The 27,798-nt window shown below is 53.4% G+C and overlaps 1 protein-coding gene across 13 annotated transcripts; it reads left to right on the top strand.

Moving 5' to 3' along the window:
• CDIP1 (cell death inducing p53 target 1) lies at nt 1-27,798 on the top strand. 13 transcript variants are annotated; one of them, XM_072835595.1, is made up of 8 exons: nt 1-735; nt 8,380-8,586; nt 24,326-24,400; nt 24,844-24,945; nt 25,084-25,239; nt 26,049-26,322; nt 26,432-26,568; nt 27,491-27,798. In XM_072835595.1, the coding sequence occupies exons 4-7, from the start codon at nt 24,861-24,863 to the stop codon at nt 26,541-26,543; spliced, it is 627 nt and encodes a 208-aa protein (XP_072691696.1). In that variant the 5' UTR covers nt 1-735; nt 8,380-8,586; nt 24,326-24,400; nt 24,844-24,860; the 3' UTR covers nt 26,544-26,568; nt 27,491-27,798. The 13 variants fall into 13 exon arrangements, with proteins under 13 accessions (XP_072691696.1, XP_072691694.1, XP_072691687.1 ...); XM_072835593.1 differs by lacking the exon at nt 8,380-8,586 and having other exon boundaries at nt 27,494-27,798; XM_072835586.1 differs by lacking the exon at nt 8,380-8,586.

The following is a 27,798-nucleotide window of genomic DNA, read 5'->3' as shown; positions in this document are numbered from 1 at the left end:
CCTGTTCGGTAACATTGAACTCAAGGCCGACAGCACTATGGCTCACAACCAGAACAAGTCATCTAACACAGGTGTCTTCTCCTGAAGACACGTCACAGCCTCCCCGTGCTTAGGGACGCTGGACAGTGCCTGGCGCCACGCTTGGGTACTATTTCAAACAAAATCACCAACAAAACCCCCCAAAATGTAAAAACCGTGGCAGCACACATGCACAAGACACTTGTTCACAGTATGAGAGCTAAGACAAGAAGGCACAGGGAAGCCTTATCTGACTTCAGCTCGAACCCTCCGCACCTGGCAACGCAAGCCCTTCCCGTCGTGCGCAAGCCCACAAAACGCACGGCGCCTAAGCTCACTAAGTATTGGTTGAATAAAGGGAGGAATGGAGATGCGCCTGGCTCGGACGGATGCCTTGGGCCTGAGAGGGCGGGAGGAGGCGCCATCTAGGTCCCTCCCCTAGCTTCAGGCCACCGCAGGCCACTCTTTCGCTGGACAAAACCTCCCCAGACCCTCCCACGTGTCCTGCCTTCGCCGAAGCGCCTCCGCTCCCCGTGACGTCACCAAGGACCGTCACGTGTCGCTGGAAGCCCCGCCCCGACGCTGACCTAATGGCTCCGCCCCTCGCCCTGACGCCCTACTCCAAAGCCTACCCGCCTCCTTCTGACAGACGCGAGACGGCGAGCTGCGGAGGCGACTGTTCCTGCTGCTGCGGCCGCCGCGGGTGCCGCGGGGACGGTGAGTCGCCTCGGCCACTGGAGACAGCTTCCGGCGGAGCCCCCCTCCCTCGCCCCTCCCCGGGCCCGCCGGGAGCAGGGCTGGACGCGCGCGGCCCTCGCGGGGAGGGGGATGACCTCGGTCCGCTGAGCCCCCAGCCCCCGCCTGCGGCGCCTGCGCGGTGCATGTCGGGCACTGTGGTCTCCCCGACCCGCGGAGTGCTCCTGAGGCGCGCGGACGGACTACATCTCCCAGAGGCCTTTGGGCGGGCGGGGGGCGGCGTGCGCGCAAAGCCCCGCGGGGCTGAGGGTCTCCTCCTCCCGGCGCCCGGACCCAGGCCTGTCTTGGCGTCCGTTCGGCCTCGGGCGCCTGGCCTCCCGAGGTAAAGGCCCCCGTCGGCGGCTCAGCGCACCCGTCGCCTCCTCCCCTGGCACTGATGCGATCCAGAGCGGCCCTCGGGGTTTTGACGTCGCCTGTCGCCGGGTTGGCCGCCCCCCCCCCACCCCCCGCGGGGCTGCGGTCACAGTTCGGCCAGGCTCGGGCGGGCGCCAGGGTCGGTGCCTTGGGGCTGCCGGCGCGCTCCTCGGGGTCCCGCTGTCACCCTCCCACACCCCCTGTCGGGAGAGGTGGGGAACTAGCATCTCCCGCTTTCCGCCGCGCTGTTTCCTAGAGGAATGGGGGTCGGGAGGAGGGTCCCTGGGACAGAGGAGCCCCCGCTGAGCTCCTCGGTGACCTTGGCAGGCCCGAGGGGCCGCGCGCGTCTGCCTCCCCCGCCCGTCCCCGATCGCCGGGGCTGGCAGGGAGGCAGTGACCTGGCCTGGCTTCGGGGCCAGCTTCGTGTCGTCGAGGACCTTGGTGTCGTTGAACCCACGTCGTCGTCGAGCCTGGCTTAGGGCACTTGTTCGTGGGCGTGCGTTTCTGTTTTCCTCTAAATGTACCCAGGAGGCTTCTCAACAGGTGTCAGGTAAGGAGCTAGCGGCTCTCAGTGTCTCCAGTGTGGGTCTCGGATCCTCTGCCTTAGAATCACCAGGGCCTTTGTTAAGAGACCTGATTCCTGGGCTGCTCCCCCCCACCCCCCGCGGGTTCTGATTCAGCACTTATGGGTTGTGGCCAGGACTGTGTTTAATAAGCTCCCCGGATAATTCTCAGTCACATTTGGAGTTGAGTGCCTTTATCCTAAAGTGAAGAGGATGGAGGTCTTAGAGCATAGCATTTATACTATTTTGTGTGTAAAGCGGGACCTGCTGCTGGGCAGGCAGTACGTAGGCAGTGTGACCCCTCTCCTTGGCACTTTGTTACTTACCTCCCAGCCGACTTAAAAGTTGGTGGGGAGAGCAGTGCCAGCTCTGCCTCGCCCACAGCCCCACATTTAAAAGTTGAGGAAACTGTATGTTGAATGCAATTAGACCACCACCTAGAATGTGCAGCTTTTAACTGTATTTTGTCTCTTATCTAATCATCAGTAGTTCATTTTGTTTATGTGTATCAGTAAGTGTGGACATCCAACTGTTTCCTTCCCAAATAATTACACATATAATTAAGTAGAGTCCTAGAATTTTTGCTTATTGATTTTTCACCAGTAGAAGCCCTGGGTATTGAAGAGTTCTCTCTGTCTCCCGTCCCTGAGGAGCTGGAGGAGTTTGGAGGTTTTTCCATAGGATGGGCCTTTGGAACCAGGAAAGAGGTTTACATATGTTCTTAACAAAGAAACAGTAGGCCATGGCTCTAAAATCACTAAGAGCAGAAACATGGAATGTGTGATGTACAGTAATGCTGCAGGGAACAAAAATGTTTTGAGGGGCTGCTAATGAAATGTATCCCGGTAGTCAGATTAGGCCAGCAGATCACGTTGACAATAAATGATACAAATCGTCAGCCCGCGGACTCTATGACTGCTCTTTACAGTTTGCCTGGTTTGAACCTGCTAGTTTGGTGTGGTTTCCCAAACCCCAGGGGAACAGGGCTGTGTAGCCCAGCTGACAAGCTTTGAGTCTCTGGGGCTGAGGAGCTGTTATGTAGGCACAAATACCAATCCCTAATCCTGTTCAGTTGTCTGAGATCCTGTAGAAATTCATCTCCAGCTTCAGCAACACTGTTCAAAGGTCATGCACATCCTTTTATTCATGAAGGACACAGGGAAATGTGGTAGAGTCTCTGTCCTTGCGTGAAGGAAGGCTGTCATGCTGGTGAGAAGACAGGGTGCAGGGGTTACTCTGCATGCAGGCGTTGCTCTGCAAATAATGTTGTCCCCTGATGGGGAGGAGAACCAGGCTCGCAGGGGTGGCACAACTACACAAAGGGATTTGGAAATGGAGTGTACAGAATGGGAATCTGCCAGTTTTTAGAACCCCACAGAGGGCTTCCAGCTCCTCATCTCTGCAGTCAGGACTCTCAGACACGTCTCCCCAGGAGGTGGTAGAGGCTGCTTTGCAACTTAGTGTTGCAGAGGAGAGGGGGCGCTTGGCCTGGGTCTGTGGCAAAGCCTCTCCCCGCTGAGAGGGCAGCCCACCCAGGGAGATGCAGGTCTGGTTGCCATAGAGCCTGCTGACCAAGCACCTCTCCTGCTCCTGAGTTACCAAGTTCTGATGATGAAGTTGGGGTCCCAGGACCAGTACTGTCTAGACCCGGCAGAGCAGGCTGGAGGCACTTCTGTTGCTTCCAAACTGTGTGACGAGCCGTTTGCCCTCCCAGAGCCTCACTTGCTGCAACTATGATAAGTGAAAAGCAACACCCAAGTGAGACGAAGACCCGTATCCACTTGTGCTGGAAGATTAGGGTTCCCTCATGTTAGGTGAAGTAAAACCACACAGGGTAAGGAAGTCCAGTGACACACTGATTGTCTCCATAAAAGCAGTTGTGAGAAGTTTGGTAATATCAGATCAGTTTTCCAGAAAACGTTTCCCATCATCTTATTGATGCTCCTGATCTGTGGGTGCTGTGAGCCCCTTCATGGTCTGGCCACTGGGTGGTTCTTACCACAAGGAGTTGTCATGAAGTCCAGTAAAAACTGTGCGTGTGCTGGGTACATAATGTGTTCAATATGTTAATTCAGTCTGAATTCACATCTATTCCAGTGTCTGTGTTTTTTCTTGGAGGAGAAACCGAGGCCAGGGCAGGCAGAGAAGGCTGGAAGGGTGGAGTTTGAGAATTCTACGTCTTTATTACTTTGGTAGGAAGTGAAACTTGTTGCAGTTATAATCAACATTAAAAGCAGCAGTTTTACAAGCTGGGGAAGCAGCGAGGAAGGCAGTTGTGTTTGCAGGGAGTGTTCTTCTAAGTGCCCCAGGCCCATCTGGTAGGGCCCTCACCTGTGCTCCGCCCTCGCAGGTCCGACAGCAGCCAGGAGGCCACACAGGCATCATCTCAAGGCTGTTAGTAAGTAAATTAGCAACGACGGCCAGATGCTGGCACAGCAGGGCTGAAGGGAGTGAGGCTGAGGAAAATGTGGCTGTGCCGCCCCATCGTGGAAAGTACTCCCCACAGTTGACTGTGACTCATGAAAGGGGGTCTTCTGTCTGGATTTTTGGCCATAAACTAGGCACTTTTCATCAGGAAGCCAGGGACTCCATCTCTGCTAAGGCGGTCTTCTGCCCCAGCGGACGTGAGTGGTGGGTATTTGGGCTGGAAATAGCATGGGAAGCCTAGTTAGGCTAACCCCAACCCTCCCTTATTCGATGCATCTGTGCCAGGGGCTGAGCAGGGCCTGCAGGGACACCAGTGGGGAAGCCCCCGTTGTTTTCTAGGTGGGAGGTGAGTGAAGTGAGGACGGAGTCACGGGGAAGGTTCAGGTTTGCTGGAAGAGCAGGGGTTGGAGGGTGAGGGTGTACGTGTGTGGAGGTTGAGGAAAGGTCTGTGGAAGGTCCCTTGGTAGGAGTGGGGTTTGGTTGGTTTGGAGAAGAGCGGATTGCAGTCTGGGTGGCTGCAGTAGAGTGTAGTAGAGATGTGGAACATGGGGCCAAGTCTAGACTTTGGCCTTTAAAGCTTGAGCAGTAGATGAGAGAGTGGATCTGAGACCTTTTTGAACCATGGCTTTGGCAGGACTTGCTAATAAGTCAAGGTTTAAGGGCTAGAAAAAGTCTGGAACACCTCTCAGACATCCATCTTGGTGGCCGGGGTAGTACTGCTAACAGCACCGAGCCTTTGGGGAGGGGGAAGAGCTCCTGCCCAGAGTACCAGCCAGGCTGCATTACTTACCCACCCAGTCAGCCAATATTTGAAGTGCTGCTTGGGGTCGTGGAGACACTGGCCCCAAACCCTGTCCCAGCCCTCCGGGAGCTGCTGATCTGGCCTGGGGAGGCTGGGCCCTTGACCACAGTGTTCTGTTTCCCCTCTGTTGTCCCAGGCCAGGAATCCCTGCCCTCCTTCCTGCAGGGCCCACCTGCTACCTGAAGCCTGCCCAGGGCCCTGACCCACAGATGCCCCTCTCTCACCTGCAGTGCCTGCGGTCATGGGTTCTCATTTGGATTTTGCCGAGTATCTTTTATAAATGCTTCTTAAATGTGAGCTGGCTTCCTAGCTGGATCTACAGTTCCCTGAAGGCAGGGGCCGCAAGGTGAGTGACCTCCATACAGAGGCCCATGAAATTTTTTTTTTAATTTTTAAAAATTTTTAAATTTATTTATGATAGTCACAGAGAGAGACAGAGAGAGAGAGAGGCAGAGACATAGGCAGAGGGAGAAGCAGGCTCCATGCACCGGGAGCCCGATGTGGGATTCGATCCTGGGTCTCCAGGATCGTACCCTGGGCCAAAGGCAGGCGCCAAACCGCTGCGCCATCCAGGGATCCCGAGGGCCATGAAATTTTAACTGAATTAAGGAGTCAAGAATCTGAAGCCTTTTTAAACAGATAGTCACTTGAAAATAAACAAAGTTGGATGGTGAAGGATCTGCAGGATAAAACTGGCTTTTCCTAGGCCTGGAAAAACTCTGTACTGCTCTAGGCAAGGTGACCCCTGTGACCACTTCTTAGCCCTTGGACTTTAGGGCTTTCTCTACTGCCTGAGCCTCGGGCCTGTGATTCTGTCCCTGTGTAGCCACGCTCAGGCCATATGTATCTCTGCGTGCGTTTACCAGCTTTGTCTGGAGAGCACATGGTCCACACTTTGGTCCAGTCAGACCGGCCAGAAGGAAAGCATGCACGCCGGAGGTGGGGGCTGAGAACTGAGGGTCCCCCAGGTCTAGCAGCCACCTACTGGCGTCAGGACCTTGGGACCCACGTCAGTGCACCAGCCATAGTGCAGGAAGTGGCCAGCAGGGGGACAATGGACAGCCTAATTTCCCATGCCCTCCATCTCACTCGGAGTAAAGTGGACATCTGTTAGTGGCCCGAGGACCTGATCCACCTCCCCTCAAGGGCCAGCCCCTCTTCCTTAGCGCCCCCTGCTCCATGGCACCCCAGCCCCCAGCCCCCAGGGTTGTGTAGGCACACTCCAGGCCCCTGCACCCTACTCTCTCTGCCTGGTCCTTCTTTCCAGCGCTGCGAACGTGGCCTGTTCCATCTTGGCCGGAATGCTTCCCACTCTGAGAAACCCTTCCTGTTTGGAATCGCATCCCTGCAACACTGCCTTCCCCACTCATGTTTCCTCCACAGCGTGCGTCAGCATCTGGCGGACTACACACAGACCTGTTCCGTGTTTGCACCCCAGCTCCCCACAGATGTAAGCTCCACAAGATAGTGGTCTTTCCTGTCTTCAGGGCCTAGGTAGCACTGGCTCAGCGGGTACTGGGTCCATGTTGGGTAAAGACGTACGGTGCCTGCCTTTCAGCCGTCCTGTCTCCTGGGGTCTGGGAGTGTAGTGTACGCGTGCCCCGGCGCTCCCTGGGGTGCAGGCGAATATGGAGTTGAATTCCCAAGTGAACATGCAGTGGGTAGCTTCTAAAGTCAGCTGGCAGAGCAGACACTCAGGGGCCAGCTGCCTGGAAGTCCTTGAGTTGCCTGTGGGCTCAGAGGTGTGCGGAACTGGGCCCACTGGGCCCCTGAGGAGAGCATGCGTGCTCCTGGGTCCTGTTCCCTCCCTCGAGCCCTTCCCTCACCAAGGGAAGGGGGCCTGGTTGGCTCATGTCACTTGCTTCTCTTTTTTTGTTCTGGGAGCAGTGAAATCCATGAAAACTCACACAGTGGAATTCCCGCTGTTGGGAGTGTGAGATCCCGCTTGAGCATAGTTTGGAGAATGTATGAGAAAAGAGACCGGGCTGAGACCTGAGACCGGTGCGTCTGATGGTGTGGGGCATGAGTCAGGACTCCTCCCTGCGCCTCTGGGCCCCGCTTGCAGTCAGTGCAGCCGGCGGGGGGGGGGGAGGGGGGGCGCTGCTGGTCTTGCCCTCCACTGTCCCCAGCACGGCACCTTGTCTCTGGTGGGTGTTTAGTAAAAGAAGGGTCATGAATGTCACTTGAGACTTTGGACTTTGTGATTTCTAATGACGTTTCTGCCTGGAAGGTGATCTCCAGATGTATGAATCATAGAGAAGTCACACATGGCCATAAATAAGACGACCCCAGATAGAACATGAACTCCTCTTTTCCCACAGAGAAGATCCAAAATAGTTCTTCTGTCCCAGCTGGCATGAGTAAACTCTCTGGGTCAGAGGTCCTTTTAGAGTGATAGGAATTTAGTTAAATTTCCATATCCTATTTTGTGTAGTATAATGTAAAATACTGATTAGATTTGTTCCTCACATGCCCCACAGCACTTCTGTTCGCACTCGTCCCTTTCTCCACTGTGGACATGTTGTCGTCGTGGACCCCGGCCCCACTTGCTCGCCTTGTCTAAGTGCCCCTGGCCACAGGGACGATTCCACTGCAGAGCATAGCCCTGGACTGTTCTCTCGTCTCAGGATTTTTCCATTGGTCCTGCAACATAGCTTCTTACCGTGTGTTCTTTTTTTCTTCTTCTTCTTTTTTTTTTTTTTTTAAGACATTTGTTTATTTATGAGAGACGCAGGCAGAGGGAAAAGCAGGCTCCACGCAGGAGGCTGATGTGGGACTCGATCCAGGCATTCCGGGATCACACCCTGGGCCGAAGGCAGACGCTCAACTGCTGAGCCACCCAGGCATCCCCCATGTGCTCTTTAGAAGGTTGTGTGGCAGCATCCAACCACTGCCTTGGTCTCCAGGAATAATTCCTAATCTGTGACATGTCTGCTGATTTTTGGCTTTTTTCTTTTGACTGATGCCATCTAGGTGACTTCTAGATGGCCTGGCACGGGTGAGGTTGCTGTATCCTGTTCTCCACCCAGCTGTTCTTGTTTAAAATAACTGAGAGAATGCTCTGTAACATGAAGAGTTTAAATGATGTACAGATACTTCCCCACTGCTTGGGTGCGGGTACCTGGACAAGACCTGGCTACCGGCTAAGCTCCCCTCCTGAGCCATCGGCAACACTACAGGGTTTGTGTCTGAAATAAGATTCTTCCAGCTGGGCGGCCAGGACTATAGTGGCCACATGGCTGTGTTGCACGTAGGGCCTCGTGCTTTCATCTGGGTCAGAATGGTATGTCTTGATCTCAGATAACTAACTGAGTCAAATGGAGTCAAGCCAAAGACTGCTTTGTGTCAGGCAGAGGTAAGGATTTTTTCTTTTCAGGGCTTCATTTTGATTGCCTAAATGATGGTTTTTTAGACTCCTCATGCTTCTTTTTTTTTTTAATTTTTATTTATTTATGATAGTCACACAGAGAGAGAGAGAGGCAGAGACACAGGCAGAGGGAGAAGCAGGCTCCATACACCGGGAGCCCGACGTGGGATTTGATCCCGGGTCTCCAGGATCGCGCCCTGGGCCAAAGGCAGGCGCCAAACCACTGTGCCACCCAGGGATCCCACTCATCATGCTTCTGAAATGAGTTGGCCTTTGAGTTACCAAGCGCTGTCTGCCCGGTAGGTGCAGATGACTTGTTTCTTTACTAGTGAGTGCAGCTGTATGTATTTTACTCCCTGTGCTGCTCATTCTCTTCCTGTCTGTACTTCCTCCTCCTGTGTCCAGCTCCTGAGGCCCTCCTGCCTGGGAGGCAGCTCCCCCTGAAGGCAGAGGGTGTGTGTGGAGGCCTGTGCCACACCCCCAGCACACACACACACACACACACACACACAGCCCCCGCCTGCGGCACAGCTCTATAGCCTGGTCATCCCTGTTTCATGTGTGTCTGCTGGGCTTTTCTTACCTGCCCTCCTCTACCAAGTGACCTCATGCTGGCTCTCCGGGCAGGGTCTCCAAGGCCAGAACTACCTTGGATGGCCTTTATGTTCCAGCTTTTTACTGGAGTGCTGTGAGTTAAACCTGGTTTAGAGAACGGACTCCTGCTACCCGACTCATAGACCAATGTAAAGACTGTAACACCACTTTAGGAGGGAAGGCTGGCAAATAGCCAGTCCTTGGGTTTGCTTCTTGGACTGTTGCTTTTCTCCTAGACAAAGCGAGATTATAGTCAGAGGCACCTTTCTGGACCAAGGAGGAATACACTTAAATTTAACCCAATTATAATGAGCCATTTTGGGGAAAGAGCCAATCAAAGGAGCTGCCCATCCTAGAAAATCTAGAAACTACACAAACAGCTTCTGTTTGTGTGTAAACAAATGACCCAAAATCTTAACACCCATAGAAAACAATTAACATTTGGTGTGTTATACATATGTGAACATATACTTTTAAAGTAGAATCCTAGGCAGCTTGGGTGACTCAGCAGTTTAGTGCCGCCTTCAGCCCAGGCTATGATCCTGGAGACCTGGGATCGAGTCCCATGTCGGGCTCCCTGCATAGAGCCTGCTTCTCCCTCTGCCTGCGTCTCTGCCTCTCTCTCTCTCTGTCTCTCATGAATAAATAAAATCTTTTTTAAAAAAGTAAAATACGTAAGTGTAAACATACTGGTTTTACAATGCAGTATCAAGATCGTTTTTCTACCTACAATAATGGGTCTATACCATTTAGGGGGGCAAATACAGGTACATTATATAGGTAAACCAGATGGGTAACCAGTGTCTTTCGTGGGACGTAAGGCATCGGTACATACAAACTTTGCCTGTAAATCTTTGCTCACATGTTCACTTACCTCTAGGACAAATGTTTTGAAATGGAATTAATGAGTCGAACAGAACGTTACAGATAGCAGAATTGTCCTCCAAAAGAAGTCGCACTAACCCACTCTGCTGCGGTCCTTGTGCTGGTGACACCTGGGGAGTCAGAGTGGTTTCCCCAGGTTTTGACAAGCATTCAGCCTGATGTAAATTGTTACTGTTGTCATTGTCACAGTTCCTAGAAATCTTACTTTCTAGTTTAGAACCATTCCCTGAGGCCTCTTCACCTTTTGATTTTGCTTCTGAGAGCAGTATATTTTCTCTTTAAAAATTGTACTTCCTTTTTCATGTTCTGCGTGCGGCTCCATAAATACAAGGGATACAACCAAGAATTTGTGTTTATTGAACACTGTGTGGCAGCTCTCTGCTGTGTGCTCCTCACACACAGCACCACTTAGGCCTCATGACGTTTCTGGAAAGCTGGGCAGCCAGATGGCTGGCGTGGGACCGAGCACCAGGGCACCTGCAGGTGAGGTTTGTGTCCTGTCAGCCTGAGCTGTGACCGGGGCGCAAGCCTCCCTCTTGGGGCCACGGCTTGGGCTGGTGCAGTAGCTTCTTGGAGCTGTGACACAGATGGGGGGGGAGGGGAGGAGCGTGTGGGCCGGGTGGGATGAGAGAGGCAGATGGGAAAACCAGATCTGCTTTCTGCTCCTTTCTGTGTCTTAACTCTAGCTTGTTTTGAAGTATTTGGAATTCCCACGGCATCAGATAAGCCCGTGTTCACGTGTAAAAATAAACAGTTCATAGCCAGCAGTGATGCTATCTGAGGGAGGGATTGTCTCTCCGTCCTGCCTCCATCAGTAAGAACAATGGAAAATGGACTGCGGGCAGGATTTCCCAGGCCCCTGGGGCGAGAACTTGGCAGCCCAAGGGGCTGCTCAGCGAACCGGAACCCGTGGAGGCACCAGCACAGGCTGCAGGAAGCCAAGTCAGTGGGCTTTTCAGTTACCGACCACTTGTTGACATACCTGCAGCCTAACCAGCACCGTCTGTTGGTAACGATACTTGTATTCCTTCTTTTTTTTTTTTTTTTTTTTAATTTATGATAGTCACACAGAGAGAGAGAGAGAGGCAGAGACACAGGTAGAGGGAGAAGCAGGCTTCATGCACCGGGAGCCCGACGTGGGATTCGATCCCGGGTCTCCAGGATCGCGCCCTGGGCTAAAGGCAGGCGCTAAACCGCTGCGCCACCCAGGGATCCCTGTATTCCTTCTTAATTAATTTGGAAATTTACCAGTCACAAGTAATTCCTGGCTACAGTGCATTTGAGAATTGCTAGAAAATTAGCACTTCTTTTTTTTTTAATATTTTTTAAAATTTTTGTTTATTTATGATAGTCACAGAGAGCGAGAGAGAGAGAGGCAGAGACATAGGCAGAGGGAGAAGCAGGCTCCATGCACCGGGAGCCCGATGTGGGATTCGATTCCGGGTCTCCAGGATCGCGCCCTGGGCCAAAGGCAGGCGCCAAACCGCTGCGCCACCCAGGGATCCCCGAAAATTAGCACTTCTATTTCTCTTTGATTATTGGAATTAGGTCTGGCTGTATTTACTAGGAAACCCAAAGTAACCAACTGAAACAAATTTGTTTCTTTCTCACATAGAAGATATGGGAGGTGGTCCCTTCAGTCCTGGCGTGGTGTCTGTGATCTTCCAGGGTCTGGGCACCTTCCGCTGTCCTTAGTATGGCTTCCATGCCCAAGGTCACCTTGTGGTCAAGCACGGCTGCGGGAGCTGTCACACCTGTATTCCATGCAGTGGACAGGAGGGCAGGAGGACGAAGGGTCCATCTGGCCAGGGTAGCACCTTCCCATCAGTCCTTATGGTGCTGTGCTTATGACTCATTGGCCAGAGGTTAGTCGCATGGTCACAGGTGACTGCAAGAAGGACTGGGAGTGTCTTAGCCAAGACCCTGTAGCCCTGAATAAAAATGGAGTGTTGTGCTCCAGGTAGGGAAACTGAGGTTCAGAGAAATTTAGTAGCTCGCCCAGGTCATACAGTCTGTCATGGTGGGCAGGATGCCAGTGAACCCTGTGCTCTCAAAACTTTATTGCTGGCCAGGAAAGGAAGTTGACATCTTTGTTCCTGAAGACTGAGTGGTTGAGGGCGACGGGGGCTGGGGCGTGGGGGCAGCGCTCAGGAGAGTGGGCAGGGGAGAGAGGAGGCCTGGGGTGCTCCTGTGGAGGTGTTGTGGGCTTCCTGGCCTGTGATCCTCATTCCGCGTATTGGCCCAGGTCCCTGTGGGGGTCCACAGTCTGTGTGTTCTGGTGGAGCAGCCCCTGTGGCCAGGAGCCTCTGAAGCAGTCGGGCAGGGTGAGCATGGGCTCCAGGCGGTGACCTGGCCGCCCCCGCGAGTGCAGCCTCCTCCCCTCAGTCTGTGACTTATCACTGTCCAGCCACTCTTCCCATCCCCTCCTTTGCTGGTTTCATTAACTCCACCTCCTCCTGGCTGGCTTGGGGAGATATTCCCTGACCCCCAGATCATGTCCAATTTTTCTGTGCTTTCAAAGTTCCCCCTGCTTTTCTGCACACTATGGGTTACACTTTGTAGTTACGTTTGGCATTTTTGGTGTGATTATTTAATGCCTGTCTTCCCCTATTTGATTTTAGCTTCTGGAAGTCAGGAACTATGCTCTCATTTCCTGCGATGCTACACAACTACCCCTGTGAACAGATGGGGGAGTTATTCCCAGGAGAAGCCCCGCCCCACCCTCCAAGGGCCTATGTTAAGTGGCCACCACATGGACTGTTCTTAAACCCACAACTGGGGACTTTGGGAGAACAGGACAGTATGTGGTGTTGCCCAGGAGGTCAGTGGCCATCCCTGGCAAGTAAGTCCCCCAGTCAGCGACACCTCATGTTGCCTGGTCCTTACATGGCTTATGCACGTCTGCGTCTCAGTTCTCACACAGCCTCGAGGTGGGATATGGGTGATGCAGTTGCATGTGAGCCAGGCCTCCTGTGAAGGGGCTCAGCAACCCAAGTGGGTTGTCCTTCCCCTTTCCTCTGGGTGGCCTCAGGGGACCCGAGAGGATGTTTGGCTTTTATTCTGGGCCTCCAGCCCTTCCTGAGCAGCGGGTGCCTGTCTGGTGTTCAGCATGTGGGGGTCTGTAGGCAATGTAGAAAGCTGTTTTTCAGTTTCCCCAATAAATCCCAAAGTCCTGCTCCCGGCCAGATGCCTGGAACCTGGGGACTGAGAAGCCCCTCTGAGGCCAGCTGGCATCCTAGTGCTGTGGCTGCTGGGAAGGTGAGTTCCTCTGGAGAGAGGCAGTGAACAGGCCAGGCAGGCCAGCCTGGCTCCAAGAAAGGTGGTCTTGCAGTTGCTGCTGCCTGGCTGCCACCCTGCCACCAGGGTCCTGGGGTGACACCCGAAGCACCCTTGCCAGGGCCTTTACCAACCGTGAAGTTACCTGGGAGGAGAGATGGCCCTTAGGAGGATTGCTAGCATCTCTTCAGGAGTCCCATGAAGCAGGTAGCCTCAAAGTGGCTATGTCAGATGAACTCTGCTGGGCTGGACCATTCAGGTGGGATGTGATTCCACGCCCCCCAGACTCTGTGGGGAACACACACCAGGACCCCCATGAAGCTGCCGTGGCAGAGGCCTTGGTGCCGGTTTTGTTTTCCTTCCCGTTGGAAGTTGTTCATAATAAATGGTGATATCAGCAGGTGCCGTTTGTCCCGTGTGCTTGTATGTCGGGTCTGGAGCTGATGCTCTGGGTATTTTGCACACACTGTTTATTTTAAACCTTGCCCCCTTACCCCCACGGAGGTCGGCATGATTACCTCTGGTTACAAACTAAGGGACTCTGAGGCTCAGCGAGGTCACACAGCTACAAAGCGGTGAGCTGGCTCACAGCTGGGCTGATGCTTCCTTTCAAGGCAGGGCCGGGCTGCAGTCACAGCGCTCAGAGGCTCAGCCGGACCGTCCACCCTGGTCTCGGAGGCAGTGGAGCCCCTCGTGGCCTGCGGGACCTGTGTAGCACAGTGGGGCCGGAAGGTGATGGGTGCAGTCTCCTGGAGGCCTCGGAGGGCTCAGGGTCAGGACTCTAGGGCAGGGCTCAGATGCTGTTACAGTGCCCTTCTCCCCAAGTGGGCCTCCACATCTGTGGTGCAGAAGTGGCGAGGAGTCTGACTTAAGGCAGCCGCAGCAGCTTGGGCTTGTCGCTGCTCATTGCACCCACAGGTCTTATTTAAGAAAAAGCAGTAAAAGTGACTTACGGTATTAAATCATCTTGACCCTCAAGTGCACATCTCTCTGCTATTCTGTGTGATGAAATGTGACACATACATTGCACACACGGAGTAGGACAGGTGCCTCCAGGAAAGCACGTGCATGGTTGGTTGAATTGTGAGCTGAACTAGCTTTCTTGTGGAGCTCCAGATTTACTTGGACAACAGACACAAACTGTGTTATTCATGGTTGGGGCGTTAGTGGACATTCTCTTGAAAATGGATAGTGAGCCCACCTCTTCGAGGAAAACAGCTGACTTTTGTAAACAGTGATAAATTTGTTAATCTGTTTGTGGCCGATGATAAAATTTGAACTTTGAAGTGAAAGTTAGAATTTTGGAAAACTTGTATCTGCCACTTCGAGCTTGACAGCTTCCTGATAAAGACTTTTCTGATGAGATTGGTGGTAATACTGGCCATGTGACTTGAGTGGGGGGAACATTATATAATAAGACACACCAGCACTGTTACATCTTCATAATCGGGGCTTATAAACCGTGAACCGATGTTCAGATGCCCCATACGTGCTGTTAGAAACTGTGCGTGTGTAAAAGAGCCATTCCATATGCCATGTAGACCAATGAATTGTAGCAGATAGTAGGAAGAACTCATTAAAGATGCAGATTCCATATGACAGCTAACCTTTGAGACACTACCGCTGTCAGGTTTGGATGTGGTGTATAGGAATGTCCACAGTTACGGACCTGAAAAGACTCTTCAGATGCCCCTCCCATTTCCAGCTGCTTATCTTTGGGAAGCTCAGTTTTCTTCACGTATTTCAACCAAAACAAGGTAGCAGAGCAGATTGGGCGGAGGAGCAGACAGGAGAATCCAGCAGACTTCCCCGGAGTCAGAAATGAAAGAGTTGCATAAATGGGAAACAATGGCAGCTGTCTCATTATTACATTGTTTTGGAAGTTATTTTAACTATTTATGCTGACATGTTGAGTTTATGGATTTTTTTTTAATTTTTTTTTAATTTTTATTTATTTATGATAGTCACAGAGAGAGAGAGAGAGGCAGAGACACAGGCAGAGGGAGAAGCAGGCTCCATGCACCGGGAGCCCGACGTGGGATTCGATCCCGGGTCTCCAGGATCACGCCCTGGGCCAAAGGCAGGAGCCAAACCGCTGCGCCACCCAGGGATCCCGAGTTTATGGATGTTTTTTAATGAATTAATAAATACTTTTTAGGGGATCCCTGGGTGGCGCAGCGGTTTAGCGCCTGCCTTTGGCCCAGGGCGCGATCCTGGAGACCCGGGATCGAATCCCACGTCAGGCTCCCGGTGCGTGGAGCCTGCTTCTCCCTCTGCCTGTGTCTCTGCCTCTCTCCTCTCTCTCTCTGTGTGCCTATCATAAATAAAATAAAAAAAATTAAAAAAAAAATAAATACTTTTAAAAAGTCCTCATTTTTAATTTCTAATATGGTAAATATTGATAGATATAACCCACAAAAACAAAACCTTTGTAGACTCCTCCATAATCGAGTGTAAGGGAGTCCCGACACCCAGAACACTGGGGAACTGCTGCTCTAGCAGGTCCTGGGAGGGCTGATGACAGAAAGTCCTCCTTCCAGGCACTGCCCTCCGTGCCTCCGTCTGGCCTTCCTCCAGAAGCGGATGTTGGTGCGTGGCCCTGGCAGGTCCTCTGGGGCAGCAGAGACGCTCGGGGCAGGGTGGGTACCCCTTGGTGGTGTGCAGGACCGTTCAGACTGCAGAATTGGGTTTGCAGCTCTGGCTGCAGCCGGGGAGGAGCGTATCCCGCTGGCCTGGGGCCAGGCCTTCCCAGCTCCCATGGGCAACCCGCCTGGGCCGCCTTAGGCCGCTGCCAGTTGGCCGAGCTTTGGATCAACAGCAGCTCCCAGCAATGAATGATGAATAGTTGGGAGCCGAGCAGAACACCAGAGACATTTCCCAGGGCCCCGAAGTCTTTGCTTTTAACTCTTCTCTGGGATGTGGGAGACCCAGAGGAGAGCTGCTTAGATCAGCACGCTGGCAGTGGAGACCCCACGCCTCTCCTGTCACAGGGATCAAAGCTGCCCATCACTGCTCCCTTCTAAAATTGTATTCTTTTTTTTTTTTTTTTAAGATTTTATTTATTCATGAGAGATAGACAGAGAGGCAGAGACACAGGCAGAGGGAGAAGCAGGCTCCATGCAGGGAGCCCGACGTGGGACTCAATCCCGGGTCTCCAGGATCAGGCCCTGGGCCTGAAGGCGGCGCTAAACCACTGAGCTACCCGGGCTGCCCCTAAAATTGTGTTCTTTTCAAAATTTTGGTTCTGCAAATAATGTGCAGATACCTTTTTGTTTAAAATATGTGTATGTGTAATGACAGCTTCACCTCTCTTGACTGTTGGCTGCCAAGCTTCAACCCCAGAGATGACTGTCTTGGTCTGGGTGTTTCTTCCCCATCTCTTTCCTTTTTAAGCACACAGGGAAATATCCACACCTGGGTGGGTTTTGCTTTTAGGGGGATGTAATAATTCACACGCCATACAATTCACCCTTTGAAAGTGCATAGTTCAGTGGCTTTAGTATGCTTGAAGAGCTGTGCCACTGTCTCATTCCAGAGCCTTGTCATCCCCCCAACGGACATGTGTTTTGACCCTAAGTGCTCTGCTTCCCTGCACAGTGAGTCTGCCAGGGTGCTGGGCACATGTCATTGTCACTGCTCTGCATGTAGCATAGCCAGGAGTCAGGGGTTCCAGTGCCAGGTCCCAGGAAGAGTGAGGCTGAGGAAGGGTCAGTGACTCACTCAAGGCTACCAGCTTCAAGGCCAGGGCTAACTCTGGAGCACCACAGTCTCCACATATGCCCTGTTTTCCCATTAACTGGTGACTGACCTGGGGCAAATTTTTGTCCCTCTGTGAATGGGAGAAGGGGATGGGTTCCTGCCTTCCTGATTGCACATTGGAACACTTGTGTGCCCTGTCCTTAGAGCTGTCACTGTCCTCAGTAGCTGCTTAGAGTATTGTGCTGGGTGCAGACAGGGCCTGGGATTGGTGGGATGGGTGTAGGGGTGGGGGTCAATAAGGCAGTTTTGCTTGGCTTCATGGTCCCAAACCCTAAAACCATAGCAGGCCCCTCATGATGTCACTTCTTCCTCACAGTTGGGGAAACTCACCTGGTCCCACCAGCTCAGAGAAGCAAAGGCTGCTCTGTGGGTGTGAAGCCTGATTATTTTCTGTGACATGGCTGAGGGTGGAACCGGGTTTCCAATATTGGGGTGCAGAGCAGACGTTTCCATTCTGCAGTGGGCCTGCCCTGAGTGCCAGGCAGGGCCAGGCTCTAGGGGCTGCTGGTCCAGCAGGTGGCACTCAGAATGCCACTGGACTGGGCAGCCCGGGTGGCCCAGCAGTTTGGTACTGCCTTCAGCCCAGGGCATGATCCTGGAGCCCCGGTATCAAGTCCCGCGTTGGGCTCCTTGCAGGGAGCCTGCTTCTCCCTCTGCCTCTGTCTCTGCTTCTTTCTCTCTCTGTCTCTCATGAATAAATAAAATCTTAAAAAAAAAAAAAAAAGATTCTTGTCACCTCTTAAAAGAAAATTCCACTGGACTAAGGAGAGGAGCTGTGGGCCACTTTGCAGAAAAGGGCCTGGCCCTGTGTCTGGGACAACTGTGTCCTGCCCCCAGAGGCCCCCAGCACCTGCTGTCCTTGGGAAAGTGAGATGAGGTCACAGGGAGTCCATAGACGTGGAGACGGGTTTTGTCGCATTTTAGGGTGACTTGAATAATTCCATTCTACATAAAACCACACCGTGTTGGTCATGGGCACAGGGGCCGGATTAGGCCTCACGTGGCCCCATTGTCTCTCCCAGTGGCCTGCCCTTGCCTCTCTCTTGCCAGAGACCACTCAGGACCGTCTCTCCAGGGCATATCACCTCCTGTCCCTTGGGGCTCTCCTGAGTCTGTCCTTAGCTCCCCAGGGCCTTGCTGTTCCCTGTGGCAGGCTCTGGCCCTTTCCATTCTGAGGATTTTCTGGCTCATGTCAAGGAACAGGCCTGTGCTGTGAATTCTAGAGAAAAGCTGCAGGCACAGGATATATATTGGAGTCTGTGGCAGCTTCTCAAGAGTCTTGAACCTTCTCTCAGCCACCTGGCCCACGCTGCCTCCCTGCCTTGGCAACGGTCAGGACTGTTGCTTGTAGGTCAGTGTCATCCTGAAAATGCACTGAAGGGACATTGATATCTCTCAATTTGATCCTTGAGGCTCCTGTGACCAGGTGCCATCCAGTAACCTAACCTCCGCTCTTCACACATTTCCAGATACTGCTTAGTTTCTTTCTTAAAAAATATTTTATTTAGGGACACCTGGGTGGCTCAGCAGTTGGGTATCTGCCTTTGACTCAGGGCATGATCCCAGAGTCCAGGATTGAGTCCTGTGTCAGGCTCCTGTGGAGAGTCTGCTTCCCCCTCTGCCTGTGTCTCTGCCTCTCTGATGAATAAATAAATAAAATCTTTAAAAAATATATTTATTTATTTGAGAGAGAGCGCACAAGCAGAGGGGACGGGGAGAAGGAGAAACAGGTTCCTCACTGAGGAGGGAGCCTGATGTGGGGCTAGATCCCAGGACCCTGGGACCATGACCTGAGCTGAAGGCAGGTGCTTAACCGTCTGAGCCGCCCAGGCGCCCGATACTGCTTAGTTTCAATGCAGACTTCCAGCCTCTGGAAAGCAGCTGTCTCCCAAAGGCCAGTGGCTTCTAATGTAGGAGCTGTTGGGACTGGGGCAGTGGCATATCACTTTTATCCAGGACTAAGTGGGAAATTCCGCAGCATCCCTACACTGCTGGAAAACAGGAATTTAAGGCTCAGAGAAATCTTTGAAAACACCTAAAATGCTGATTGTGAGGCCACGTGCCCCTGGGTGTGATGTGAGCTGCGTTAGTAGGGCTGCCCCGTAGGGCTGAGGACAGTTTGCATCCAGAGCAAGCACCCTGGGGGTGTCAGGATGAGTAGTTCTCTAGGTCTGCTCAGTACCATCTCGGGGACTTCTGCAGTCCTGAGGTGTGTGTGTGGGGGTGGGGAGGCGGGGAGTCTCTGGCCTGTGTGCCTGCACTGTTACACCACGACATGAGAATCTCATCTAAGAATTCTCTTTCTCGGGGCACCTGGGTGGCTCAGTGTTAGTTGAGCGTCTGCCTTCAGCTCAGGTCATGATCCTGGGATCCTGGGATCCAGCCCCACGTCATTGGCTCCCTGCTCAGCGGGGGAGCCTGCTTCTCCTTCTGCCTCTGTATTCTCTCTCTCTCTCTCTCTCTCTCTCTCTCTCAAATAAAATCTTTAAAAAAGATTTTTTTCCTTCCTTCTTGTGTAATGTGCTATGGCTCAGAGAGAGCACCTCTGCTCCTGTGTGGAGTGGGGCTCACGCCCGGGCGTCCTGGGAGCCCCGTGTCTGCGCTCACACTGCATGCTGCTGGCTCAGCACCTTGCTGGCCGGCCAGCTGCTGAGTGGTGCGCTGCATCTCTGGTTCGGAGAACCAGGCCTGCCCACACCTTTTCATCCACAGAATCCAGAGGGCGCAACGGGATGTACAGTGTAAAGGCCTCTGGGCCCCAGGGCAGGCTGGTCAGTATGGTAAACTGGTGGGAGTTTTCAGGCTATGCGCTGTTTCTTCACAGATCATGTCTAAGAGGCGGAACGGGAGGCCGAGAGGCCTGTGTTGGGTTTCTGGGGCTGCACGCGGACTTCACCTAGTTCCCAGAACTGCGGGCCCCTTTTTCTGTGGGGAGCTGCATCCCTCGGAGGCTTGGGGCTTGCAGCCCTTCCCGTAGCTTCTATCAGCGATGCTCCAGCCAGCGCGACCGCAGTGTTGCCAGGGGGCAATCTCAGATTCCACGGTTGCATTTGTAGTGTCATTTGAGTGGGATGCATTTTTATTGGAAAACTGTTTTGTTTTCTGGGTGGCTCAGCGGTTTAGTGCCGCCTTCAGCCCAGGGCCTGATCCTGGAGTCCCAGGCTGCTTCTCCCTCTGCCTGTGTCTCTCATGAATAAATAAAATCTTTTTAAAAAATAGGAAAACTGCTTTGTTTTTGGACATGTGATCCTTTTTTTTTTTTTTTTTTTTAAGATTTTATTTATTTATCCATGAGAGACACAGGCAGAGGGAGAAGCAGGCTCCTCGCATGGAGCCCGATGCGGGACTCAGTCCCGGATCCGGGCCGGGGATCACGACCTGAGCCAAAGGCAAACACCCAACTGCTGAGCCACCCAGGCGTTCCCATGTGATCTTTTTTTAAAGATTAAAGCATTCTTACAGTTTGTATCACACCTTAGACAATGTAGTTTTGTGGCAGGCACCAACATAAATATGAAACATTGTAGTTTTATATTTATTGGGAGGCACTGGGGGAGTTTGGAATTGAATCCCTGTAAAATTGCCAATGACAGCCCCAGTGGCTCAGTGGTTTATCGCCACCTTCAGCCCAGGGACTGATCCTGGAGTCCCAGGATCGAGTCCCATGTCAGGCGCCCTGCAGGGGGCCTGCTTCTCCCTCTGCCTGTGTCTCTCATGGATAAATAAATAAAATCTTAAAAAAAAAGAAGTTCCCAATCCATTCTTCAGAAACTCTCCTTCATACTGGTGGGTCCTGCCCCCAGTCTCTCCCACAGTCCCCGGCTCCAGAAGGCAGCTGGAGGATGGGCACGAGGTGGAGGGCAGGGGGAGACCGCCCGAGTTTGGGTGTGGAAGCAGGTGGTGGTATAGCCGAGGCTGAGCGGAAGCGGCCCCGTGGCAGGCAGCAGTGGGTAGAGGACGGCCCGGAGTTGGGTGGGTGCCAGGCTTGTCCTGTCATTATGATGCCAGAACTCCAGTGGAATCTGGATGTGATGGAAACAGTGGAACTAGATGTGATGTTGAAGAAACAGGCCATGCTTGCATCCTCAGAGGGTGGCGCTAGTGCTGTGTCCCCTCTGGACACAGAGGGGCCTGGAGGACCCCGGCTAGTTCGGCTCTTCTCGCCCCAGAAAATGCTTCAGTGACTCACCAAGCGCAGTGCACCTTTTGTGGCCAGATCCCTGGTGAGCTGGGACTACCAGACAGACAGTGGGGCCACCCCGGCGGCATCCCAGAGGCTTGTAGGGTGGGATCAGTGGCAGGTGCTGGCCCATGCATGTTCTAAGACTTCGGTGGGCTGCAGGACAAGCCTCTTGAGGAAAGCTGTCTCTTTCTGCCACCAGGAGGGCGCCTGGCGGGCTGCCCAGGATCTCCAGGCCCAGCACACACAGCCAGGCCTGCCTGGAAGGGGACTTTGTGTAATGTCCTTTAGAGGCTCTGTGTCCTTTAGAGGCTCTGTGGCTTCCCTTTCTTTCCCGTGCACTGTTTTTTTATTTTTTATTTTTTTTTAACATTTTATTTATTCATGAGAGACACAGAGAGGCAGAGACACAGGCAGAGGGAGAAGCAGGCTCCATGCAGGAAGCCCGACACGGGACTCCATCCTGGGACCCCAGGGTCACGCCCTGAGCCAAAGGCAAACGCCCAACCATTGAGCCACTCAGGTGTCCTGCCCGTGCACTATTTAAATTCACCGGCAGGCAGAGGTGGGTGGGAGTGTCACGTTGGAGTCCTAGACTCAGCTCTACCTTTTATGTGCCACATGACCTGGGTAAGTCCCATCTTTTCTTGGCTTCCAGGTCTTTGAAGGATATTATAAGTAGCAACTCAGAAGAGCAGGTCATAATATAGAAGCACTTGGGAAGTAGTTCCACTTCATGGTGGTCGAAGAAATAGGTAACCAAGTGTCATTTTAATGTTACAAATTAGTGATATCAATAGTATCCAAAGTTTGTACCAAGTAAATTGCGGTCATCCTCCCCAAAGGCACAAATGGCCATACATCTTTGACCTAATCTTTTCACTTCTGGCAATTTTAACCAAAGGAAATAATCCAAGAAAGGGAAAGAGCATTAGCCAGAGGTTTTCCCTGTTTGTTATGAAAGTAACAACAAGCATTCCAAATGCCTTAATAAGGGTGGTCAGGTAAACGGTGATGGGCCCATTTCAGGGAATATTAAAATTGATGGTCATATGGGGTCTTGCAAGATGGACAGAATATATAGGACAACACGTTAAAACTGTCACATAAAAATACAAAGGGCTGCACGCAGACTGGCAGGGACGTGCAAGGAGAGTGGCTGCATTAAGGTGGGGAGATTGGGCAACTTTGTTGTTTTTTAATGAGTTTTGACATATAATCCACCTACCATATGATTTTCCCATTTAAAGTATGCAATTCACTGGTTTTTAATATATTCACAGAATTATGCTACCATCATTACAGCCAGTTTTGGCTCATTTTCATCATCCCGAAAGGAAACCCTGTGTTTGTCCCTCTGTCCGCCCCGCCCCCCCCAAGCCCACACAACAACCTCGAGTACGCTGTCTCCGGCTTTGTTCTGGGCGCTGTGTAAGGACTCGCACGTAGGGAACCTTTCATGTCCGGTCTGTATCACTCACGGTCGTTTTTCCGGGTCTATCCAGGCTGCAGCAGGCTCGTTCCCAGTCGTGGCGGGGAACGTCTCCACTGCAGGCCTACATCTGCGGTTCATCCCTTTACCAGTGGCGGGACATCTCAGTTGTTGACGCTTCTGGACTATTATGAATGATGCTGCTGTGAACATTCACGGACAGGATCTTGTGTGGTTTTCAGTTGTTTTCAGTTCTTGTGGGTGCACAGGTAGGAGTGGAATGACTGGGTCCCATGGTAGCTGTGTGTGGCCCTCTCCTCTGCCTAATATGTGTTACTCACTAGCCATTCTAGTGGATGCCAAATGTACCTCATTGTGTTTTTCTTTTTTTTTAAGATTTTATTTATTCATGAGACAGACAGAGAGAGAGAGAGAGAGAGGCAGAGACACAGCAGAGGGAGAAGCAGGCTCCATGCAGGGAGCCCGATGCAGGACTCGATCCCGGGACTCCAGGATCACGCCCTGGGCTGAAGGCAGGCTCTCAACCACTGAGCCACGCAGGGATCCCATCATTGTGGTTTTGGTTTGCATTTCCTTTTGGTTAAATCTTTAGCTTCTTTTTATGTGCTTATTGGGCATTTGTTTTTATCTTTGGAGAAATGTGTATTCAGATCTTTTGATATTTTTTAATTCGGTTGTCTTTTTGTTAATGAGTTAAGAGTTCTTTATGTAGATATTTTAAATACAAGTCTTCCAGATCTATAAAAATTTTCTGTTCTGTGAGCCGTCTTTCCACTTACTTGATGGTGCCCCTTGAAGCCCAAGGTTTTAATTTTACTGACATCCAGTTTATGTTGCTTGGACTTGGTCTCTTGGGCCCTGCCACTGATCTGTGCTTTTTTTTTTTTTTTTTTTAAGATTTTATTTATTTGACAGAGTGCTCACAAGTAGGGGGAGCTGCAGGGAGAGGGAGAGGGAGAAGCAGGCCCCCCGCTGAGCAGGGAGGCCAAGGTGGGATTTAATCACCAGGACTCTGGGATCCTGACCTGAGCTGAAGGCAGATGCTCAACCTGTTGAGCCCCCAGGTGCCCCTGATCTGTGACATTTGTACTGACTCCAGGTTCCTTTTGCCCTGGTGGGGTTCTGAACTTCACGCTGGTGGGGCTCTCAGACAGAGCTAGTAGAGCTGCTATCACTGTGTGTTTCTCTGTAACGTTGAGAATTTTTTCTAGCTCATATTTTTTTAAAAGATTTATTTATTTATGTTACAGAGAGGCGGGGGCGGGGGGCGGCAAAGAGACAGGAGGAGGGAGAAGCAGGCTCCATGCAGGGAGCCCGACGTGGGACTTGATCCTGGGACTCCAGGATCGCACCCTAGGCCAAAGGCAGGCGCTAAACAACTGAGCCACCCAGGGATCACCTAATTCATATTATTTTTAAAAAAATAACCAAACTTTACTACAAAATGCTACTAATTTCTAACCTTTTATGCTGAATAGAGTAAGAGGAAGTGCCTTGCTATGGGAGACAGGATGCTGACCCAGAGCAGGAAGGGCCCCTGGTTTCCTCCATCTCCCCCAGGACCCAGTGGCAGGTGCTCAGGGAGCCTTGGGAGAGAGGTGAGGGAGGGGGTTCAGTCTGCATCTTCCTTCCCACCCCAGCTCCACAAAAACCAGGGCAGAGGCCCCATGTGCACAGCTGGCTGGGGAGAAGCCCGTTCTTTCTGCAGCCCGGGCAGGCTGTGAGGGCTGGTAGGAGCCTGGTGCAGACAGGACTCGCCCGTGGCCGTGAGAGGAGGGGGAGCTGAGGATTGCCACCGTGCTGGTGGGGGAACAGCCACACGGGGTAGGGAGTGTGGCTGTGGCTGTTGCCCTGCTGCTGAGCCTCTGCCTGTCGTTCTCCCCTGGAACAGCTCCCCAGAGCCCTGCGTGTCCACCTAGGCCGGCCGTGGAAGGAACCTCTCCCTTCTGAGCACCTGGGATTTGAGGTAAAGAGTCTCCCAGTCCCTCTCCCACAAGCAAGCTATGGTGCTCTGGCACGGAAGCGGCCAGCTGCCCTGGGGGGAGGGTCCGCCTCACCCACTTCTGTCCTCGCAGGGCACCCTTGCCTCCTGCCTTTGACATGGGAAGCGTGGGTGATAGTGGACGGTGGCGGCTCTAGGCCTGGTTATTCTCGGGGATGGTGGGACATCTCCAGGGCATAGATGGAGCCCACTCTGCTGAAGGAATCCATCCCTGTCCTCGACCCCCCTGCCCTGCCAGAGCGCAGAGACTGATGTGGAGGCGTAAAAGGCCACCTGAGCTGCTGCGAGGGCGGGGTGGTACACGTGCGGGAGGAGCCACAGGAGGCTGTGTGCGGGGAGGACACAGACCTGAGCCTGACCGGCACGCAGGGCTGGGAGCTTAGTTCATGTCCTGGCTTTCCTTCCAGGTCCAGAAGCCGCAAAGATGTCTAACGAGCCACCCCCTCCATATCCTGGAGGCCCCACAGCCCCCCTTCTGGAGGAGAAGAGCGGAGCCCCACCTACCCCAGGTAGGGTTCGGTGTTCCTGATGGTCCTGTCCCTTGTGGCTTGCCTGTCCAGCTCATAGAAGCCGGCACCTGGGGCAGCCCTCCCCCGGCCCTGCAGCCACTGCCCTCTGAGCTCCCTTTCCCGGCCTTCTCTGTCCAGGCCGCACCTCGCCAGCTGTGATGCAGCCCCCTCCGGGCATGTCCATGCCCCCCACAGACATCGGCCCCCCACCCTATGAGCCACCGGGTCACCCAATGCCTCAGCCCGGCTTCATCCCCCCCCATGTGAATGCAGATGGCACCTACATGTCTCCAGGTAAGTAGGAAGGGGGGCTCACGGGTCTGTCTGCCTAGCACCCAGCACATTCCCTGGGCTGCCATCCGGCCTTCACCGTGTGCTGGTGGTCTTCCTGCACAGGGTTCTTTCAGGGGTGGGGACTGACTGGGTGTGGACGGGGGACATGGGAGGGTGTCCTAGAGCCAAGCAGTGCTGTGCAGGCACCGTGAGCGAGCACATGAGCTGTGGGCCTTACTGGGAGGGGGGCTAGCTCCTGGGAAAGCCCCTCAGGCCCAGTGGCAGGTGCTGACTCGTGGCTGATCCCTGCCAGGATCCTGAGTCCATTGGTGGGGGGGCGCTGGGCTCCTGCTCACCCAGTTCTTCAGGACTTCTCAGGCCAGATAAAGGCCCAGGGCTCTCGCACAGGTGGCCCCACATGAAGTGGGCCAGTTCCTGGTATTTCAGTGCAGGATCTGGTGACACTGGTGGGTCCGAGAGCCCTGAGTGCACAAGGAGGGCTGGGCTGCCGAGAGGCAAGGCTGTCCATCCTGTGGTTGAGGTCCTTGTTGGAACACAGTGCCTGGTCCCCTGCGTATCAGAGGCAAGGAGCAAACATACCCAGCTGAGACCGAGGAGAGAGGCGGCCGCCTTCTCAGCTCTGCTGTGTCCCGCTGGGCCAAGTAGCTTCTCAGTCTTGGTCCTCACAGGGTGGGGAGCAGGAACGGCTGGGAGTATGTATATCATTACCTGGCCCAGGGCCTGCTCCCCTGGGGTTGGGGGGAGCCTCAGGCCTATGGGGCAAGTGGTAAGCCAGTAACCTGTCTTCACTGTCTTCTCTGATCTTCCAGGTTTCTACCCTCCTCCAGGCCCCCACCCACCCATGGGCTACTATCCACCAGGGCCCTACCCACCGGGGCCGTACCCTGGCCCTGGGGGCCATACTGCCACAGTCCTGGTTCCTTCGGGGGCTGCCACCACGGTGACAGTACTACAAGGAGAGATCTTTGAGGGCGCCCCTGTACAGACAGTGTGTCCCCACTGCCAGCAGGCCATCACCACCAAGATCTCCTATGAGATCGGGCTGATGAATTTTGTGCTGGGCTTCTTCTGCTGCTTCATGGGGTAGGTGGTACGGGTGCTTGGGGTGGGGCCGTGCCCACATGCCACGGAGCTGGGGTAGGCCTATGTGCCCCCAGTGCCCTCTCAGCCAATCTCTCTGTCTCCGATTCAGGTGTGACCTGGGCTGCTGCTTGATCCCTTGTCTCATCAACGACTTCAAGGATGTGACGCACACATGCCCCAGCTGCAAAGCCTACATCTACACGTACAAGCGCCTGTGCTAACGGAGCCAGGACTGGACTCCCTGCTGTCAGTCTGGCCCCCTGTGCTTTCGCTCCCCTTGCTCAGTGGCTCGCTTCCCTGCTCCCACTTGGGGGTGGAGGCCGTCCCACCAGTCCCCTGGAAGTCTTGTCCTCTTTGGCTTGCCCTTCCCTGAGCATCGGACTCTTCTGGCAAAAATTCTGTTGGATTTAAGGCCAAGGGTCAGCAGGTGGCAGGGGGATAGCACGGAGCCTGTGTGTTGCTGGTTTGCTTGATGTTTGTGATCAGGACGAGAAGCTGGGAAGGGTCTCCTCACTCCATTTCTGGACGGAGCATAGAATTGGTCCTAACTGTCCCTGGGACCAGAAGCAGCCAGAGCAGACCTGGGGCCTGCAGTGGGGCTGTACCTGTAGCCACAGTGATTTCTCATCTGCTGGGCCAAGAGTGGGAAAATGGACTGAAGCAGGACAGGGTCCTCAGGCCTGGCTTTATTTCTGGGGTGCTAGAGGTGGGTATGATGATTAGAAGGAATGACTCTGGCCCTCAGAACTCTAGAACTCTCAACACTCTATCCAAGGGCCTGGGAGTCCCCTGGGTAAGGTACAGCGATCAGCACACCTGCAGATCATGGGCTGGGTGCTGAGGCCCTGGCTCGCCAAGAAGGGACTTGCCTCTGGCACCCCCTGCCCAGCTCCCTTTCTGGCCTGCCCTCTACAAACCCCTGTCTTGGCTAGGGCCAGGAGGAGTGCCCAGGAGCCTAGCCCATCTGTCTGTACCATGTCCTTGCTGTGCGTCGGCAAGACCTTGCCCAGTGGCCGGTGTGTCCCAAATAGGACTGGAGAGGACAGAGAGAAGGGGCCTCCTTGCAAGCACACACAGATTTGTAGTGTGCTCTCCATGTATCCTCTTCCCAGCAAATGCTGGGCCCTTTGCCCTTGCTGACTTGCTGTCACTGTGCTTGTTTCAACAGCAGGTACTGCAGCAGGAGCAGCTGTCAGGCACTGGACTGGGACAGGCTGGGGACAAGGAAGGAGCAGCCACAAGTGGCGGACGTGCCTTGGTGGACATCTGCCCTGGGCCTGAGCCCACACTGTATTTCCTGAATGGTTTGTCTGTGAATTTGCTTATGTGGACCGCTGTATCCTGCTGCCACCCCTCTCCTGGTTTCGCACTGCCACTGCATGGCCTCCTGTCACTGTGAATCATGGCTGGTCTCAGTTTGTAGTTTCTCATTAAATTGGCCCTCTCACTCCCCTGCCCTGGGCCTCTTGCTCTCTT

Source organism: Canis lupus, chromosome 8 (genome assembly GCF_048164855.1).
Source record: "Canis lupus baileyi chromosome 8, mCanLup2.hap1, whole genome shotgun sequence".
Lineage (NCBI taxonomy): Eukaryota > Metazoa > Chordata > Mammalia > Carnivora > Canidae > Canis > Canis lupus.
Note: the sequence above shows the minus strand (reverse complement) of the source record. Positions and strands in the feature narration are given on the sequence as shown.

Bases quoted from the DNA above. Each gene is read 5' to 3' on its own strand.
- CDIP1 (XM_072835593.1), top strand. From the start codon at position 24,861: ATGTCTAACGAGCCACCCCCTCCATATCCTGGAGGCCCCACAGCCCCC. The intron at 25,240-26,048 runs GTAAGTAGGAAG...CTGATCTTCCAG, and splicing joins TGGCACCTACATGTCTCCAG to GTTTCTACCCTCCTCCAGGC. The intron at 26,323-26,431 runs GTAGGTGGTACG...TCTCCGATTCAG, and splicing joins TTCTTCTGCTGCTTCATGGG to GTGTGACCTGGGCTGCTGCT.